The following is a 14,544-nucleotide window of genomic DNA, read 5'->3' as shown; positions in this document are numbered from 1 at the left end:
TCTCAAATTACTTCCAAATGAACGTATTTGGATGTGACACATGGGTGATTAAGTACTTGGTTGAATAGAAAAAGATCACTTCCACAATGGGTTTAAAATATGTTGAATATTACAATGAGTCTTTACTCCTGATATGACAGCTGCTCTACCAGATTAGCTGCTCTCATACTGGATTACATGTTTTCACCATACGTGAATCGTCTAAGCCATGAACAGCATAATACGGCTTTTTTATTTTCGATTTTTTAACCCATTTCTTACCAAGCCAGAAGTTCAACCATATATACGCAGGGGCCTCACTGCCTTGGATGGAAATTCCCAGGAGGGCCATGCTTTTTTTTTGTTCTTTGTGGCATCTGGTTACCAAATTATACAATCTGCCTAAATCTTAATCAACTTAGTCAAGGGCTTCTTCCAGTTTATTTGTCCTGTTAGGTTAAATACGTAGACGTCAAGTCTTAATTAAAGAATCACCCTTTCAATAAGTTCCGCATGGAATATCTGGAGATAATAGTTGGCCTTATATCCCATCTAAAAGTATCGTATGAGCTATGCCATTCTTATTTTAACATAGGGAATCTGATGAATTCATTATAAATGGGTTGTTTTGGTCACTAAAACTGGTACATGAGGCAGCGGATACCAATGTCAACTTTGACACTGGAAATTTACGCACCAGCATAAGCTATCACACGCGGATACCTTATGAATGAAATCATCCCAGTGGAAAAACCGGGGACATCGCTAAGGCGACAACTCCCAACTGTCGAGTTTGCAGACCATAGAACACAATAGATTCGTCCAGGAGACGGGTCTGCTCCGCCCATCCCATCTACTTCATGGTACCTGGCCACTGCCTCTTTCCCTTTTCAAACATTACCAGTGACACACAGACACACATTACCAAAACTTCCCACCAAACTTCTTGTTTGGACGGGAAGTGACCGGATCAACCCCTTCTATTACCCTGGCCTTGTCTCCAGAAGCTTGTTATTTGCGAGGTTTGATTGCAGGCTTCGTTTATTTTTATGATTCTTTGAACTCACACCACCATGTCTTCGAATGACCCCCGAGAGGTTGCTACCATGACTTTGGAATCGGTAGATACCAGCAAACCGAAATTGCCTTTTCTTCCCCGAGAGCTCCAACGTATGGTAGTCAAACTAGTGGCAGAGCAACACTTGCCGGATGCTTGGTGCCTGTTACGCTTGGTTTGCAAAGACTGGAAGGCCGAAGTGGAAAGAGTTTTTCGGCAGAAATATCTTGACGTGACCACTATTGCTCTCTACGGTTGGGAGGGATCTTTCTGTACCATGGCGTTTGACCGACTTTCAGAAGACGGCAACACTGCATTCTTCAGGTTATCGCATCGAATCCAGGCCTTGAGAATGCTTATTCATTGGACTGAAGCGATGGCAGCTCCCTTGGAAGCCAGTATTGGAGATTATTTTCACATTGTGTCGATCGCAGGAGTGGCATGCAGTGACCCCAAGCGTATGTACTCATGGGGCTCCTTTCAAGAAAGCAGTTACTAACTCTCCCTATGTAGTAGATGGAATGGAGATAGATTCCATGCGAGAGGTGATATCTATACCTTGGATTCCAATAATCAGTCAAGTACTGGGCGATGAATTTTGTCTACGTCGTCGAGCAGCCAAGATTTATGACGAGGGATCACAATCTACCAAATCGCAGAAGGCAGTTTACTGGTCAGGTTCTCGGGAATTGCGATTCGCAGCGGGCTGGAATACAGATATCGCAAGGAAGGGGATGCTGATTTACATGATTAACCGACTTAAATCCTTCGCGTTTGAGATAGAAAGTGTTCGAGAGTCCCGACTACAACGACAGTACACGCATGGTTCGGATGATACGTTCCGCAATCTGAGGACTTCACGGATATTCAGCATACGGAATGCGTTTAGATCCAAATTGACGACATGAAGTGGTGAAAAAGACAGGTTGGAGGACACATCTCAATCCTAGCTTGTCCATTTCAGGAGCCTATCAAGCTTCTAGATGTCGTTAATACTTCGTAAGTACCCCATAGTAAGTACTAATTTCAAGTACTTGAAAGGAAGATTAACTAACACAAAAGCAACAGATCATAGCTTGGCCATATTCGAACGTTCAACTATCGATGCCAGCACTATGCCGACATTTTACATCCGTAAATCCCCACTCTTCGATGCCGACTTAGGCCCGAGTTTTCCCTCCTGAGACAAAGCATCAACAAAACATTTCTGTAATATAGGTAGTGGAGAGATTTTGACAGGAGGGGATTGTTGGCTCAACTATTCCCTCTCCTTCATTCTCTCCTTCGATTTCTTTTACCGTTTCCTTTCACTATGGAGCCGTTCCACTGTCTGATACTGATGGCTGTCAACGCCAAAAAGATCATAATGCCTTCGGTTTCCAATCTTGTCGTCTCGGGGAAGTTTATGCGCATTTTTGTTACCAGCCAATACGTACGCCAGCATTCAAGAAGGAAGATAACAAAAAAGCATACCTAGGCGATCCAACATCGTCTAGGCAATACTGGAAAGTTTTTATGCTTTCGAACCCCGGCGAATATTGTAGCTTAGCTTAGCTGGTTGTAAGAGTAGGATAGTGCGATGAATTGATACATAATATGACGAAGCTACTCGACTGACGTATCGAGTGATTTTATAAATTTGCTATAATGGCATGTGTCTATTGTAGATCACGTATATCATATAAACCTGACAGCTTATTTATGCAAGTTTTATTTTTGGGCTCACCAAACCCGTGGAAACCCATCTCGTAGACGCTATAAATATCATTGTCATATACGCGCTTTGAATTAGGATCTTAAATCTACCTAAGGTATCTAACCCAATTGTCATTCCTGATATCGATGCCTAAAGCAATCCCTGTATCTGAATCCTAGATACGATCTGATGAGCCTATTGCTGCGGCTCGACGTGCCCCTCCCCGTTTCCTGTATCGTACGATCGGCTGCGCCGCAGGCTCTGCCGCCTCGAAGAAACCACTGTTGGCAAGTGTGATGGTATGGACGAACCGTAGCTTGCCGTTCTCGAGGCGGAACTCGTGACTGTCGGGCGCGTTGCTGAGGTGTTCGAAGATGCAGAATACGCTGATAGAGCCATAGGTTGGATCGATGACGTAGCGGCGGTGCGAATTGGGCGCCTGGTTATGGTTCGAAGGAATCCCAACTTTGCACGAATCCGTGGGAAGCCCGCTACCCGTGTATACGCTGCCCTCAAGTCGATCGCACGGCTGACCCCAAGGCACGGCGTCCTCGGCAGTGCTGTTGCTCCACATATCCAGGTAGGCGTCTGCAGCGTTTTTGAGGGTTTCGCGCGAAGGGCGTTTATCCTCTTCAATGAGGGACCAATTCTCCTTGGACGCGTATTCTAGCGTCCTCGTGGAGTTGAAGAGCCACGACCCGGTCGTAGACACGATCAAGTCCATGAGGTAGCAGCTCAGATCGCCCGGGCTGTGGCGGATCTGGGCGCCGATGACATAGGGTGCTGGTTCACCCGAGGCATTGTGCGTTATGATGAGCTCGGTGAAGGAGGAGCAATCGATGGTGTCGACGATAGTGTGGCGGTGCGCGATCTTGAGCGCGTTATTGAAGATGCCGCTGGTGATCTCTGCCGTTTTGTTGTTCTCCACGTACGTGAAATTGTCAGCGATATTTTCTAGGTTGCTTAGCTGTCCATTCTCGTGTGCCTCGACATAACTGTCTGCGAAAGACTGGATATATGTCCGGTTGCACTCGTATTCGGCGGCAGCTTGAGGCAGTAAAGCCCCAAGGACTGCAATGCCAACACCTAAGAGACAGGAATGCATGCCTAAGTTTCTATTTCCAAGTGTAGATAGGTCTATCAATGCGTTGTAGAGTCGAGTCCAAGATACAGGAAGTGTCCGTTAGATCCTCACTCGTCTGTAATAAGTATCGTTAGGAACATGTATGTATATCCTTTTAATCGGCGTGTAAGTGGAAGTGCCGTTGCCAATACCCCAGTACCTCCCATGGCCAAAGATATTCCCGGCTCCGGAAGAATAAGCGGGAGAATTGTATGATGACATCGCCATTCGGGTCCCTCCCTACAAGCTCTTTGCAGATATTAAAATGCGACATGGGAATCTAGACCTGAGGACGCTTTGGCCTAAAGGGGTAATAGTAGAACATAGGTGCCCGCCTCTCTAAACTTACCCTTCATGCCCGCACTCTCTTCTTTGGAGACGTTTATAAGTCTGTGGCTTGGCTGCGGTATGTCTTCTAGAACTAGAAGTACCTAGACCCTTGCCCCTGTGAATGGGTAATTAGTAGGTATTAATCTGGGGCAGATCGTTCTTTTTTGATAACACTTATCGAGATAGGAAAATGGTTCCTAGATGCTATTAGGCGGATAGTATTCATCTTAATCCAAGAAGACTTTAAGTTCTTAATCGAGGGAGTGTATCCCGAATTGACGAACTACCTTATATGGTAGTTGGAAGCATGCGATACTCCTAGGTTATACATCTAGGCCTGTATTGTTAAAGAAAGGGGATGATAATGAACTTAAAATCCAATTCTTCTATCTATTACTCCTAATATCCCTCCCGTAATAGAAGAGTGTATGGTAATCTCATTAACATCTTGTATTGAACTTTTATCCCCAAGTTCAACTATCATTCGGAAACTTGCTGATGTGCCTTGGCAATCCTGATTAGATCCTCGGGCATCAACGGGTCTTTCTCAAACCCATTTATGACCTGATCTAGCATAGCTGTTGCAAGGTCTACGACACTGATGCTAGGGATACCAACAACAAGTTTTATCATAACGCCGGCAATAGACTTCATAAATTCGCCAGGTGCAGTGATATAGCCTGGCTTTGCGACACTGGCCTCGACTCCATCGAGCTCAGCTGCCAATGCAAGAACTTGGTTTTCCGTCTCTCCCTATATTCCTTCAATCAGCTTTGAACCGTATAGTTGGTTAGTTGTCTTTCCTCACCCGCATGTATGAATACTGTGGCTGAAACTGTACGGCCTTTTTCGGGTCACGTTCCGCTGCTGCACCGCTCATATAAAGGAATCGAAACGGCTTTAAGACACCAGCCTCATGTATGGCCTTAAAACCTGCGATTGTGGATGCCTGACAGATGCGCTTGACTTCCTCAAAATCGTACATCTTTGATTTTGACGGTGTGATAGCCACCGTCCTGGTCCTGTTAGCGATCTTACTCGGACATATGGCTAATCTCCGCAATGCTAAGAAGATCAAAGGGTTCTCTACCATATGCAGGCAGTAGCTCCAGCAAATTCATTTTTGACTTCTTCGGGATAATGCTCGTAGTCTTTTATTACGACACTTTTAAGCTTGGAAGGGTTTGCGTTCGGTAGAAGCTTTTCGGGAGCTGATACTGGCTTGCGAGCTAAGGCCACGATAGATGTAATCTCGGTCCTGCTTAAACCCTGTCGTATGATTTCATTAGCTACGAAGCCTGTAGCTCCTGAAATAATCAATTTCATTGTTATGGCTTCTAGATAGTATTATTTGAGAATATTATTCAGGGTGAAGCAATGTGTTCATAGCATAAACTACTCGCTTTGGATGTTTGTAAATAGTTACGTATTATATCGCGTGCTTAGTCTATTAGCTGATAGAAATGCAAGGGATCTCACTTCTCGCCAGCTGGTGCCTGGTGGCAAGGATTACACCGAGGGTCCGGCTTACTGCGTGCCGTAATGCACACAATATTCTCGGCCCGCGATCCTCTTTGTTCGGGGATTGGATGCTCAGTCATTCCGTGACCGTTCCGTGGCTTTGTAGCAGGTCGGCAAAGAGAGGCGCCTAATATCCTACCACCAAAATAAAACTCCGAATATTATAAGATCTGCAGTTACGGAATCTATGGCATTTTGTACTTTTCTAATAAAAACCCCGTTAAATGCATTTCACGCCTAAGCTACCGATTATAGACTTACCGTATTATATCCTCATAACCATTTCTTTCGTTTCGAGAGTTACTGGGCATATTAGAGTAAGACTGCACCTTTCAAGAAGAATTAAACAACTGACACTACAAGTATTGCACTGCTATCTTCATTTCCACCTTTAAAGGCTATGCTAATTATACGTACTGCGCAGCAATTGTTGGCGGGATACGAAGTAGTTAGGTGCACATCTTGGATATTACGACCAAACCATACATATATTCCACTATCAAGTACAGTCCATATATATGTATGCTTTAAACTTTAAAAACAAAGAAAAAGGCCGAATACACGCTCTTCGCATTGAGACTAATAGTTATAAATGGTAGAGCGGGTCTATTTAATTTGATGGGTGTAGATCTGTTTTCGGGCAGTGAGCGCAATCTTTACCCAGTGCAACGCCAAGGGACATCATATTTGGTACAAATGCACCTCTTCATATGCCCCTATTCTTCATACATAGACCAATCCTAATGTATTAGAATGATTACCAATTGATGACGACAGTACTCCATAGGCGCTTATCGGAATGTAGAGTTATATGTTGATTTGCTAGAAGTGTTTATTTAAATATTCACGAGATACTAATGTTCCTTTGTCATACTGTAAATCTCTCCCTTTCTATATACAAGGGGTTAGAGTCGACACCTATCTTTTCTAGCTGTTTCTTAGGGCGGATTATAGCATAATAGTTCCCAAACAATTCCATAAAATGCCGCCGAGAATGTCTACCTTGAAGTCAATGATAGCTCTCCCGTCTGATGATGCACGTAATGGTGCGCGCCCACGTCAAGTCACGAGCAATCGCGCCACGGATAAGAGTCGACGCCAAGTGGAAAGGGATAGTGAAGGTAGGAAAATTTGATACGGATCAGATAATGCCAATGCTAATTTAGGGCTTGGGAACAGGGCACGGCGGCTGCGTATGCTAGCCTCGCCATGTCCTTCGTCAAGCTATAAAGTCCAGCTTGCTACACCTATCAAGATATCCAACGTTGCTGCTGGTAGCGTTAAAATGGTCCAGGCGAAAGCCCGAGTTCATAAGAAAAATAAAAAGTCTATAATAAAACATACTCATGCATAGTACGTTGTAAGTTCGATCTCTATCAGTTTGACGAGGGTTATTACCATGATCCGCATAGAGATGTAATACATACTAACATATAAAGATAGACGGGGCACGTCTAGCATCACGGTTCTCGAGCTTATGTTCCCGCGTTTTGAACCACGATTCGCTCCAAAGTTGAAAATTTGTGAGCAAGTCGAGATGGGAAGCACGCAAAGAGGGCCAAGCTAAAACATCGATTCTGAGGGCATTGCTAGGAAGATACGCGAATCAATTAGGGCTACTGAGAAATGTTCAGTATAACTCGTCTTTGGGTAGGGTTCGGGGATATTAACTATGAACGCATGAGTTATAATAATGTACCAAATTTGGTAAGAAAATCTTAATGAGGATACGCTTTGATTCTTTCGAAATTCTACCTTCCATGATCAAATGTACCACATGTTGAGCCCAAAAATGAAAGTGTTGATGAGTTACTATATACTTCCTACCGAGGTAGGTACACCACCTTGACATACTATCATCTACCTAGCCCAACCTATTACATGGGTACAAGCTTGCGCTACTTATGGAATCATACTATTAGGAGTTTAGTAGTGAAACACTGTCGCTAATATTTCTCCCACGTCGGTAGAGCTAGATTTAAGCTTGGTATTCATCGGAGTAAGAGCGGCAAGTAGAAGTGCAACTATTCGGGTTATCCCGTTGCAGCATGCTTATACCTTTGGTGATTATAGTGAGTCGGAGATTGCCTAGTTTCAAACAATAGGCGATACAGCCAATAGGTATCGTAACCAGGGGGTGTGATCGGATTGTTAGTTACGGGAAATTACACATCAGGGCCAGGTTATCGATTTGAGGTCATCATGATCCAGAGGAGAAAGATGTTTGCCAATATGTTTCCGACGCCAAGTGGTTGCTTTGCGTGTATGCAAGTCGTAGTTGATGCAAGATGAGAGTACAGAACGCCACAATTTGAATTTAATTACTTTTCTTTTTTGGGCGGGCAGTTTTTCAACCAATAAGCATTATAATCCAATGATCACTGCCCACGGGTATTGCATATATTGCGTGTCGGCACAGGATGCTAAAACAATAAACAATCAGCCGTCTTGCGGTTACTTGCAGCTAGTTGTCTAACTTGGAGGACCTAATAGTCCGTAGGGGTTCTAGGGAGCATGGTATATTACCTGGTCTTGAATCAATCTAATAGATAAGCTTATTGGATACATCTTTAGGAATTGGTACACGAAAAGAAAGAATTAGACCGTGGGAGAAGTATCGGTAACAAGCCCTCCCGACTCCTATTAATATGTAACAGTGGCGTAGAGGGATGATACAAAACGAGAAGTAGGAACATGCAAGATTGAGGAACTGGACAAGGTTCTCAAGTATAAGAGTCGTACAACTTGTTAAAGGCGGCTGATCGCACCGTCAGTGCTCGATAAGGGTTGCAAACGTGATCCAACGTGAAGTAATACAACTTTTGGTGGCTTCAGGTACCCTGGATCAACTCGCCATAGAAGTGATGGGAATAGTTGGCATAATTTCTCCTTCATGTGGTTGCAGGATGCACCCTCTATTGTCATACCCGCTGCCAATTAGGAGTTCTTAAGGCTGTTTCTCTGCATATAAGACGGCATGGCTTAAAGCCGTGGTTAGGTAGTCTATATAATTCGACTTGGTATAGGAAGTACTTTGTACAGAGCTATCTAGAGTAAATTATATAAAGAGCATCCACGGGCTTACAACACTGAAGATACTAAGAGTCCATGATAACTCAGGCAAGACTTTCGATACCAACTCTCAACAAAAATTGAAAGTTACTTCCTAATTTGAATCGATATTTTCCAGGATGTCTTCGCAGTCGGCAAATACCGCTTCCAACTTGGCCCTTGAGGACAGAATAATCTACGGATTTGGGCCCGACCATCGTATGCCTCATTCATGCCCTTCGTGTCTTGGAACTCCTAGATTGTAAGTTAATATCCTAAGCAACTCAAATGTGGAAGTGCACTAACTGAAGTATGTTCTAGGGTTAATGATTGTCATGCTTGTGACGGGACCGGGCTTGTGTGGGACACTAGTTCGGACAGTATTTATCAAGGAGAGGAGAAACAACATTCATCACCGGGTGGATCCTCTCCAGAGAGTTCTTCATTATCATCGTATGACCGACAAGACTGAAAGGAATCATTGCCTTCGATAGTCTATCCTGAGGACATATTCGTGTATTATGTCTAGTCGCTCGAGAATAAAGAAAAAAGCATCTAGGGGGGTATCAATAAGTATTATAGACTAGGGTAGCTTGGATGGAAATAACTGGACACTAATAAGGAAGCTCGCTTCAGGATTAGAAACTGGCAGATATCTACTCTTAATATTTTGTGGGGTAATGGATACGATACAGGGACTATAGGATGCGGAGAACCTGGGGTATGATTCGGCTTTGGAGTTTACCTAGGGTATTTACCCTATTTCCTGCCCCCTGAGTGGAGAATATATGTCTGGTGTTACTCTAAAGGTCAATGTGGCTATAATAAATACATCGACTACCTGATTACCGGTGTCATTTCAACCAAGTTGCGAGATGCAGTTTCAAGAGGGGAAGTCTAACGATAACTACCCCTAAGTAAGGCTACACTTATTCGCCGCATCCTAACACGAGGAGATATTTACTTAATATACTTAACTGAGGTACAACCTAAAAAAGTCCAACCATGTCGCTACCTACCTTGAGCTTTGCCGTCTTTCTTGGAGTTGCTGTCCGCTTAGCTGCATGCTCTGTAGACAAATGTGCGTCACTCGGCGCCCAAATTCCGGTTCCTAATAGTACAATTCTTATGTATAACTACTTACTCAATGGAACAACTATCGATCTTCCCGGGACTGTAGAGTCCTGTGGAGGCCCGAACCTCAAAGCTAACGTCACAGCCGATCTCTGTCGGTTCGTGTTTACCGTCACAACTTCTCCCTCGAGCGAGATACAGCTAGAAGCCTGGCTTCCAGATTCGAAGACCTGGAACGGAAGAATATTAGCTACAGGGAATGGTGGCATTGGGGGGTGTATTGATTACGCTACTATGCAAAATGGGGCAGGATTGGGATTTGCATCTTTCGGGACTAACTCTGGACACAACGGATCAGTAGGATATGAGTTTTTCCTAGACCAACCTGAGGTCATCAACGATTTCGGCCACAGATCTATTCACGTCGAAGCAGAGGTCAGCAAGGAATTGGCACATCAGTACTACGGAGCCAGAGCAACCAAGACGTATTACGCGGGCTGTAGTACGGGGGGACATCAAGGGTTTCAAAACGCGCATTTGCATCCCAAGGACTTCGATGGGATGCTTCTTGGAAGCCCGGGTATCGACTGGTTTCGCGTTGTGGCCTCGAAGGGAATCATAGCACGACGCATCGGATGGCCTCATCTGAATTCATCGGCTTATGTACGTCCGGAGCAGTGGCCAGCCATCGTCGAAGCACAGATCAGAGAATTAGATTCTCTAGATGGAGTAACAGACGGTATTATAGACGAGCCAACGAAGCACCGGTTTAATCCTGAGAGCCTGGTATGCGGCACCGACCTACTCAACTCCTCACTTTGCCTTAGCCCACAGCAGGTGGAATCTGTGCGTAGAGCGTATGAGCCAATTGTTAGTGCCTCGGGTCAAATCGTTTATCCAGCCTTCGAACTAGGCTCTAGGACCGATGTATTCTCTGAGAATCAGGAGAACGGGACGGCTAAGTTGAGCTATACGATCATTGAAGATTTCTGGCGTGGTGCTGTTTTCAATAATACCTATTGGACACCGGAGAATTTTAATGAATCGGACATAGATTTTGCTGTAAGCATTAACCCAGGGCGAATCAATACTGCTGAGAAAGACCTGTCGAGCTTCTATCACAGAGGCGGTAAGATCATCACGTATCATGGGAGGAATGATGAGGTAAGTGAGGCTCAGTAATTATGGAAGACTCGAGGATGAATAGACCACTTATTAAGTAACTGACTTTTCCGAATCAATGCTAACAGGCGACTTTAGGCTGTAACATCTGCTCTCTCAGAACAATTCTTCACTGGGGTTCAGGCCACGTTGAACCTTACGTTACAAGATATGCATAGCTTCTATCGACTATTCTTCCTTCCCGGGATGCGTCATTGCTCGGGGGGGCTAGGAGCCTGGAGCATAGGGAATGCGCAAAAATATCCGTACGACAAGACGCTGCTAGATTCTACACATAATGCACTTATCGCGTTGGTTAACTGGGTCGAAAATGGGACGGCACCGGAAACAATTGTCGGTACAAAGTACGAAAACGATCTTATCGGGGGTAATATCACGGCACAACGAAGTAAGTTTTCCGTGTATCTTTCCCCTTCAAGATCGAGGCACTGATATTCTATATGGTAGCGTATTGCTCCTATCCTATGGTTAGCAGATGGGACGGCATTGGTGATGCAAACCTGGCAACTAGCTGGGAGTGCGTTTTATAAAGTCGAGCAGAACAGGAGGCATACTCTAATGGGAAAGTAAGCCGTATATTAATTAAGTAGGCACTTTAGGGAAACTTACTTGGAACGATTACCTACAGTTCCTTTAATTAATGCATACTCCAACATAAGTTTACCAACCCCTGAATAAACCTTTCTATAAACAAAAGTTCGCTGTGATGTATTCAACACTTTCCAACTCAACTTTCACTATTTACGATGATGATAAATTAATAAATAAAGTCTGAAAGGATTAGTTCATACACAGAGGAGAGATAATATTAAAATACCAATGACAAAGAAAAAAAGAAGTTCCTTTCTTAAGGAAAGAATAAAAATATTGTGCCCCCACACCGGATTGAACGATGGACCTCTCCATTTGAATTTCACTAGATCACGCTGTGACCGTGTGGTACGAGTGGAACGCTCTACCACTGAGCTATAGGGGCTGTACAGTGGCAAAATGCTGCTATTTTAGTCTTATAATTTTGTGAAAAAGTCCACGCTCGCTGACAAGTTATCATCTTAGCCATGACCGCGTAATAAATATAACTTTATGATTTTTTTAATTTTCAGTATCTTAATGTAAGTCTTTGTTGAACGACCAAACGACAATTCTAGTGGGCTTGCTTACGTAATAATATATGTTTTCGTCTAGTTAATATAATTAGGATTATCTTTTCCATCTCTTCGTTTCGATTACATCCATTACTCCAAGTATAGAGACCAACTTCTACCCTGGAATCGCCCCTGGAATGATAGTTCTAGTGTCCGGCCCTAATAAGTCTATTTTCGTCGAGAATCAGACATCAGATTACTCAAAAGAACCACGAAGGCCTATTGTTTCTCGATACCATAGTCGTATCTTGGATATGTCTTCTCTCCAATGCCGACTATGGCATCTTCGAGGAGTGGAAAGACCTTCGGCAACTTTCCGGCAAGCTGATACAAAGACTTGTATATGCCCTCATATACATATGAGATTCGAAACTTCCGAGTTGATGGTGGAAGCAGGGTGATAAGTCGATCCGCCTCATCATGATCACGCTCTGGATATATAAAGTGACAGTCAATTGACAGTTCCTCCAGGTTATGGAACTCTGGGAGAGTTTTAAGCTGAGGATGATTTATCGGAGGAAAGTCGATCAAATCTGGGAACGGATCGAAAATTATCGAGTTGAGATACATGGGCGTTGATACAGTCCCTTGCCCCTTTATGTTATCGTTTAGCTACGAGCTACGTGCCGGTTATTACTCTATATAATCACCGATTGCACACACGAACCCCCCAGCTTCCATGGACGGTAGAGGATTAGAGACAGCTGGGCCCGAGGTGCTGCGTACATGCGGCGTACGCCTCTCAGTTATTAACACAATGATGATGTATTGTACTAAGCATATTCTACTCCTCAAACGGATAGTTCGTCTTGATTATAGGGGGTAGCATGTGTGTTCTATGAGGCAAGGTCATCTGGAACTCACTACACAGGAGCGTTATTGTAGATAATGTCGTCTATAAATGGTGTACTTGTTTTTCCTATAACTGCGCTTTTGAGACCTTCATTACCCACTTGACTATATTGGGAGGAGTATATGAATGACGTATAAAAAACGCAATGAAGTAGTACGTGTTAGTGGCATTAGACCATATGCTTCATTTGTTCCGGCTTGGACGGGAGCTTGAGTCCTTAGCTGCAGCCGTTTGAGGTTGTATTTGCTTATCGGCGTCCATCCAAAACCAATGAAAGCCGTGATAGTTCATGACTCCAAGTAGACCCCTGCATCTTCAATACGACATGTAGGCAATCAATCGGAATTATGTACGATGTATGTACGTTAAAACCGAGTAGCAGATAATGTGCTTTCCTTGGAATACAAAAGCATCACGTAGAGCAACCAAGAAGATATGGTGGGAACCCTTGTTTGCATTAATCGAGCATACATACACATTGCGAATCGAGACTTGGTCTGAAGAACCTCACCAGAGATTACAATTGCCAGTCACTATGTCACACACAGAAGAGTTAAAACAGGAATACAAAGAACATGCGCGTGCCTACAACGAAGAGTACCCCGCGCTCCCACACGGCATCCTGGAGACGCAACTACTAGCATCCGCACTAGGCGACTGCACAGGCTACACCGTCCTCGACCTGGGCGGTGGAACCGGCGTGCGCGCGCGGCAAGTCATCGACCTGGGCGCCACTAGCGTCGACGTCGTCGACCTATCCCCGGACATGCTCGACGCAGGGCGCCGGACCGCCGAGCGCGCGGGAGCCAAATACGCCGATAGCATCGGGTGGCACGAAGGCGACGTCGCGAAGCCGCTGTCCCACCTGCCGCTGCGCCAGACCTACGACCTCGTCATGGCCAACTGGGTCATGGACCACGCGGCTAGCCTCGTCGAGCTCGAGGCTATGTGGCGCAACGTCGCCGCCTACCTCGCCCCGGGCGGCCGCTTCGTCGGCGTACACTGCGGCGATCCGTACGCGCCCTGCGCCGCGCAGGGCAAGTACGGCATCAGGTATAAGGACTTGCGGGACGTGCCCGGAGGCGTCTTCTTCCGGTACGAGGTGGCGACCGTGCCGCCCATCGATATCATGGCCACGTCGTGGGAAGCGACGTACTCTGGGTCGACGGAGATGATGGATAAGGTTGGTCTGGGAGAGATTGAGACGGAGCCGTATGAGAATGCGGAGGTGGTTAAGAAGGACCTGGGGTTTTGGGAGCAGTTCTTGGAGAATCCGTTCATGGCGGTTGTGAAGGCGCGCAAGTTGGCGAGGACGTGAATACAGTTTACATATAGGGGGCTTCTATAAATACGGGCTCTTTTCTTCTTCTGGAACGAAATATTGCTGTTCAGTTGAATGCTTGTCTTTAATCTTGATGGAGGGAATAGGGGAAAGGGGCAACTCAGGAGTACCTTAATGTTAATTATTGATGTTATTATGAATTTTTTTTTTTAGCTAGTTAATATATCCAAAGCTAAAGTTGAACTGGTCTT

The 14,544-nt window shown here is 44.8% G+C and overlaps 7 protein-coding genes and 1 non-coding gene across 8 annotated transcripts; 4 read left to right on the top strand and 4 right to left on the bottom strand.

Moving 5' to 3' along the window:
- Positions 1 to 1,052: 1,052 nt before the first annotated feature.
- F4813DRAFT_393462 (uncharacterized protein) lies at positions 1,053 to 1,944 on the top strand (the record flags this gene model as incomplete). The annotated part of the gene is made up of 2 exons (XM_049247424.1): positions 1,053 to 1,494; positions 1,550 to 1,944. The coding sequence occupies 2 exons, from the start codon at positions 1,053 to 1,055 to the stop codon at positions 1,942 to 1,944; spliced, it is 837 nt and encodes a 278-aa protein (XP_049095663.1).
- A 605-nt stretch (positions 1,945 to 2,549) lies between these two features.
- On the bottom strand, positions 2,550 to 3,837 carry F4813DRAFT_383112 (uncharacterized protein; the record flags this gene model as incomplete). The annotated part of the gene is made up of 2 exons (XM_049245903.1): positions 2,550 to 2,585; positions 2,974 to 3,837. 2 exons carry the CDS (start codon positions 3,835 to 3,837, stop codon positions 2,550 to 2,552), a joined length of 900 nt encoding a protein of 299 aa, XP_049095662.1.
- A 726-nt stretch (positions 3,838 to 4,563) lies between these two features.
- On the bottom strand, positions 4,564 to 5,622 carry F4813DRAFT_373736 (NAD(P)-binding protein). Its single transcript, XM_049244852.1, has 3 exons — positions 5,276 to 5,622; positions 4,994 to 5,201; positions 4,564 to 4,938 (listed from the first exon to the last, which is right to left on the bottom strand). Exons 1-3 carry the CDS (start codon positions 5,509 to 5,511, stop codon positions 4,666 to 4,668), a joined length of 717 nt encoding a protein of 238 aa, XP_049095661.1. The 5' UTR covers positions 5,512 to 5,622; the 3' UTR covers positions 4,564 to 4,665.
- A 3,275-nt stretch (positions 5,623 to 8,897) lies between these two features.
- Positions 8,898 to 9,229, top strand: F4813DRAFT_393459 (uncharacterized protein; the record flags this gene model as incomplete). Its single annotated transcript, XM_049247423.1, has 2 exons — positions 8,898 to 9,019; positions 9,079 to 9,229. The coding sequence occupies 2 exons, from the start codon at positions 8,898 to 8,900 to the stop codon at positions 9,227 to 9,229; spliced, it is 273 nt and encodes a 90-aa protein (XP_049095660.1).
- Positions 9,230 to 9,597: 368 nt separating this feature from the next.
- Positions 9,598 to 11,751, top strand: F4813DRAFT_373730 (tannase and feruloyl esterase). The gene is made up of 3 exons (XM_049244851.1): positions 9,598 to 10,995; positions 11,092 to 11,401; positions 11,461 to 11,751. The coding sequence occupies exons 1-3, from the start codon at positions 9,763 to 9,765 to the stop codon at positions 11,541 to 11,543; spliced, it is 1,626 nt and encodes a 541-aa protein (XP_049095659.1). The 5' UTR covers positions 9,598 to 9,762; the 3' UTR covers positions 11,544 to 11,751.
- A 132-nt stretch (positions 11,752 to 11,883) lies between these two features.
- On the bottom strand, positions 11,884 to 11,989 carry F4813DRAFT_t135. Its single transcript has one exon. It is a non-coding gene; the product is annotated as a tRNA-Thr (tRNA).
- Positions 11,990 to 12,121: 132 nt separating this feature from the next.
- F4813DRAFT_373726 (uncharacterized protein) lies at positions 12,122 to 13,139 on the bottom strand. The gene has a single exon (XM_049244850.1). It carries the CDS (start codon positions 12,726 to 12,728, stop codon positions 12,378 to 12,380), a length of 351 nt encoding a protein of 116 aa, XP_049095658.1. The 5' UTR covers positions 12,729 to 13,139; the 3' UTR covers positions 12,122 to 12,377.
- Positions 13,140 to 13,317: 178 nt separating this feature from the next.
- F4813DRAFT_373725 (S-adenosyl-L-methionine-dependent methyltransferase) lies at positions 13,318 to 14,529 on the top strand. Its single transcript, XM_049244849.1, has one exon. It carries the CDS (start codon positions 13,397 to 13,399, stop codon positions 14,327 to 14,329), a length of 933 nt encoding a protein of 310 aa, XP_049095657.1. The 5' UTR covers positions 13,318 to 13,396; the 3' UTR covers positions 14,330 to 14,529.
- Positions 14,530 to 14,544: the final 15 nt, after the last annotated feature.

This window comes from Daldinia decipiens, assembly GCF_022478715.1.
Source record: "Daldinia decipiens strain CBS 113046 unplaced genomic scaffold F4813scaffold_44, whole genome shotgun sequence".
In the NCBI taxonomy this organism is placed as follows: Eukaryota; Fungi; Ascomycota; class Sordariomycetes; order Xylariales; family Hypoxylaceae; genus Daldinia; species Daldinia decipiens.
The sequence above is the reverse complement of the archived record's forward strand: the minus strand, read 5'-3'. Positions and strand labels throughout refer to the sequence as shown.

Excerpts from the sequence above, each read along its gene's own strand:
- F4813DRAFT_373736 (XM_049244852.1), bottom strand. The coding sequence starts at position 5,511 with ATGAAATTGATTATTTCAGGAGCTACAGGCTTCGTAGCTAATGAAATC. Across the intron at positions 5,202-5,275 it reads GGAGCTACTGCCTGCATATG|GACGGTGGCTATCACACCGT; the intron begins GTAGAGAACCCT and ends TAACAGGACCAG. Across the intron at positions 4,939-4,993 it reads CACAGTATTCATACATGCGG|GGAGAGACGGAAAACCAAGT; the intron begins GTGAGGAAAGAC and ends GAAGGAATATAG.
- F4813DRAFT_373725 (XM_049244849.1), top strand. The coding sequence starts at position 13,397 with ATGTGCTTTCCTTGGAATACAAAAGCATCACGTAGAGCAACCAAGAAG.
- F4813DRAFT_373726 (XM_049244850.1), bottom strand. The coding sequence starts at position 12,728 with ATGTATCTCAACTCGATAATTTTCGATCCGTTCCCAGATTTGATCGAC.
- F4813DRAFT_373730 (XM_049244851.1), top strand. The coding sequence starts at position 9,763 with ATGTCGCTACCTACCTTGAGCTTTGCCGTCTTTCTTGGAGTTGCTGTC. Across the intron at positions 10,996-11,091 it reads ATCATGGGAGGAATGATGAG|GCTGTAACATCTGCTCTCTC; the intron begins GTAAGTGAGGCT and ends AGGCGACTTTAG. Across the intron at positions 11,402-11,460 it reads TAATATCACGGCACAACGAA|CGTATTGCTCCTATCCTATG; the intron begins GTAAGTTTTCCG and ends TCTATATGGTAG.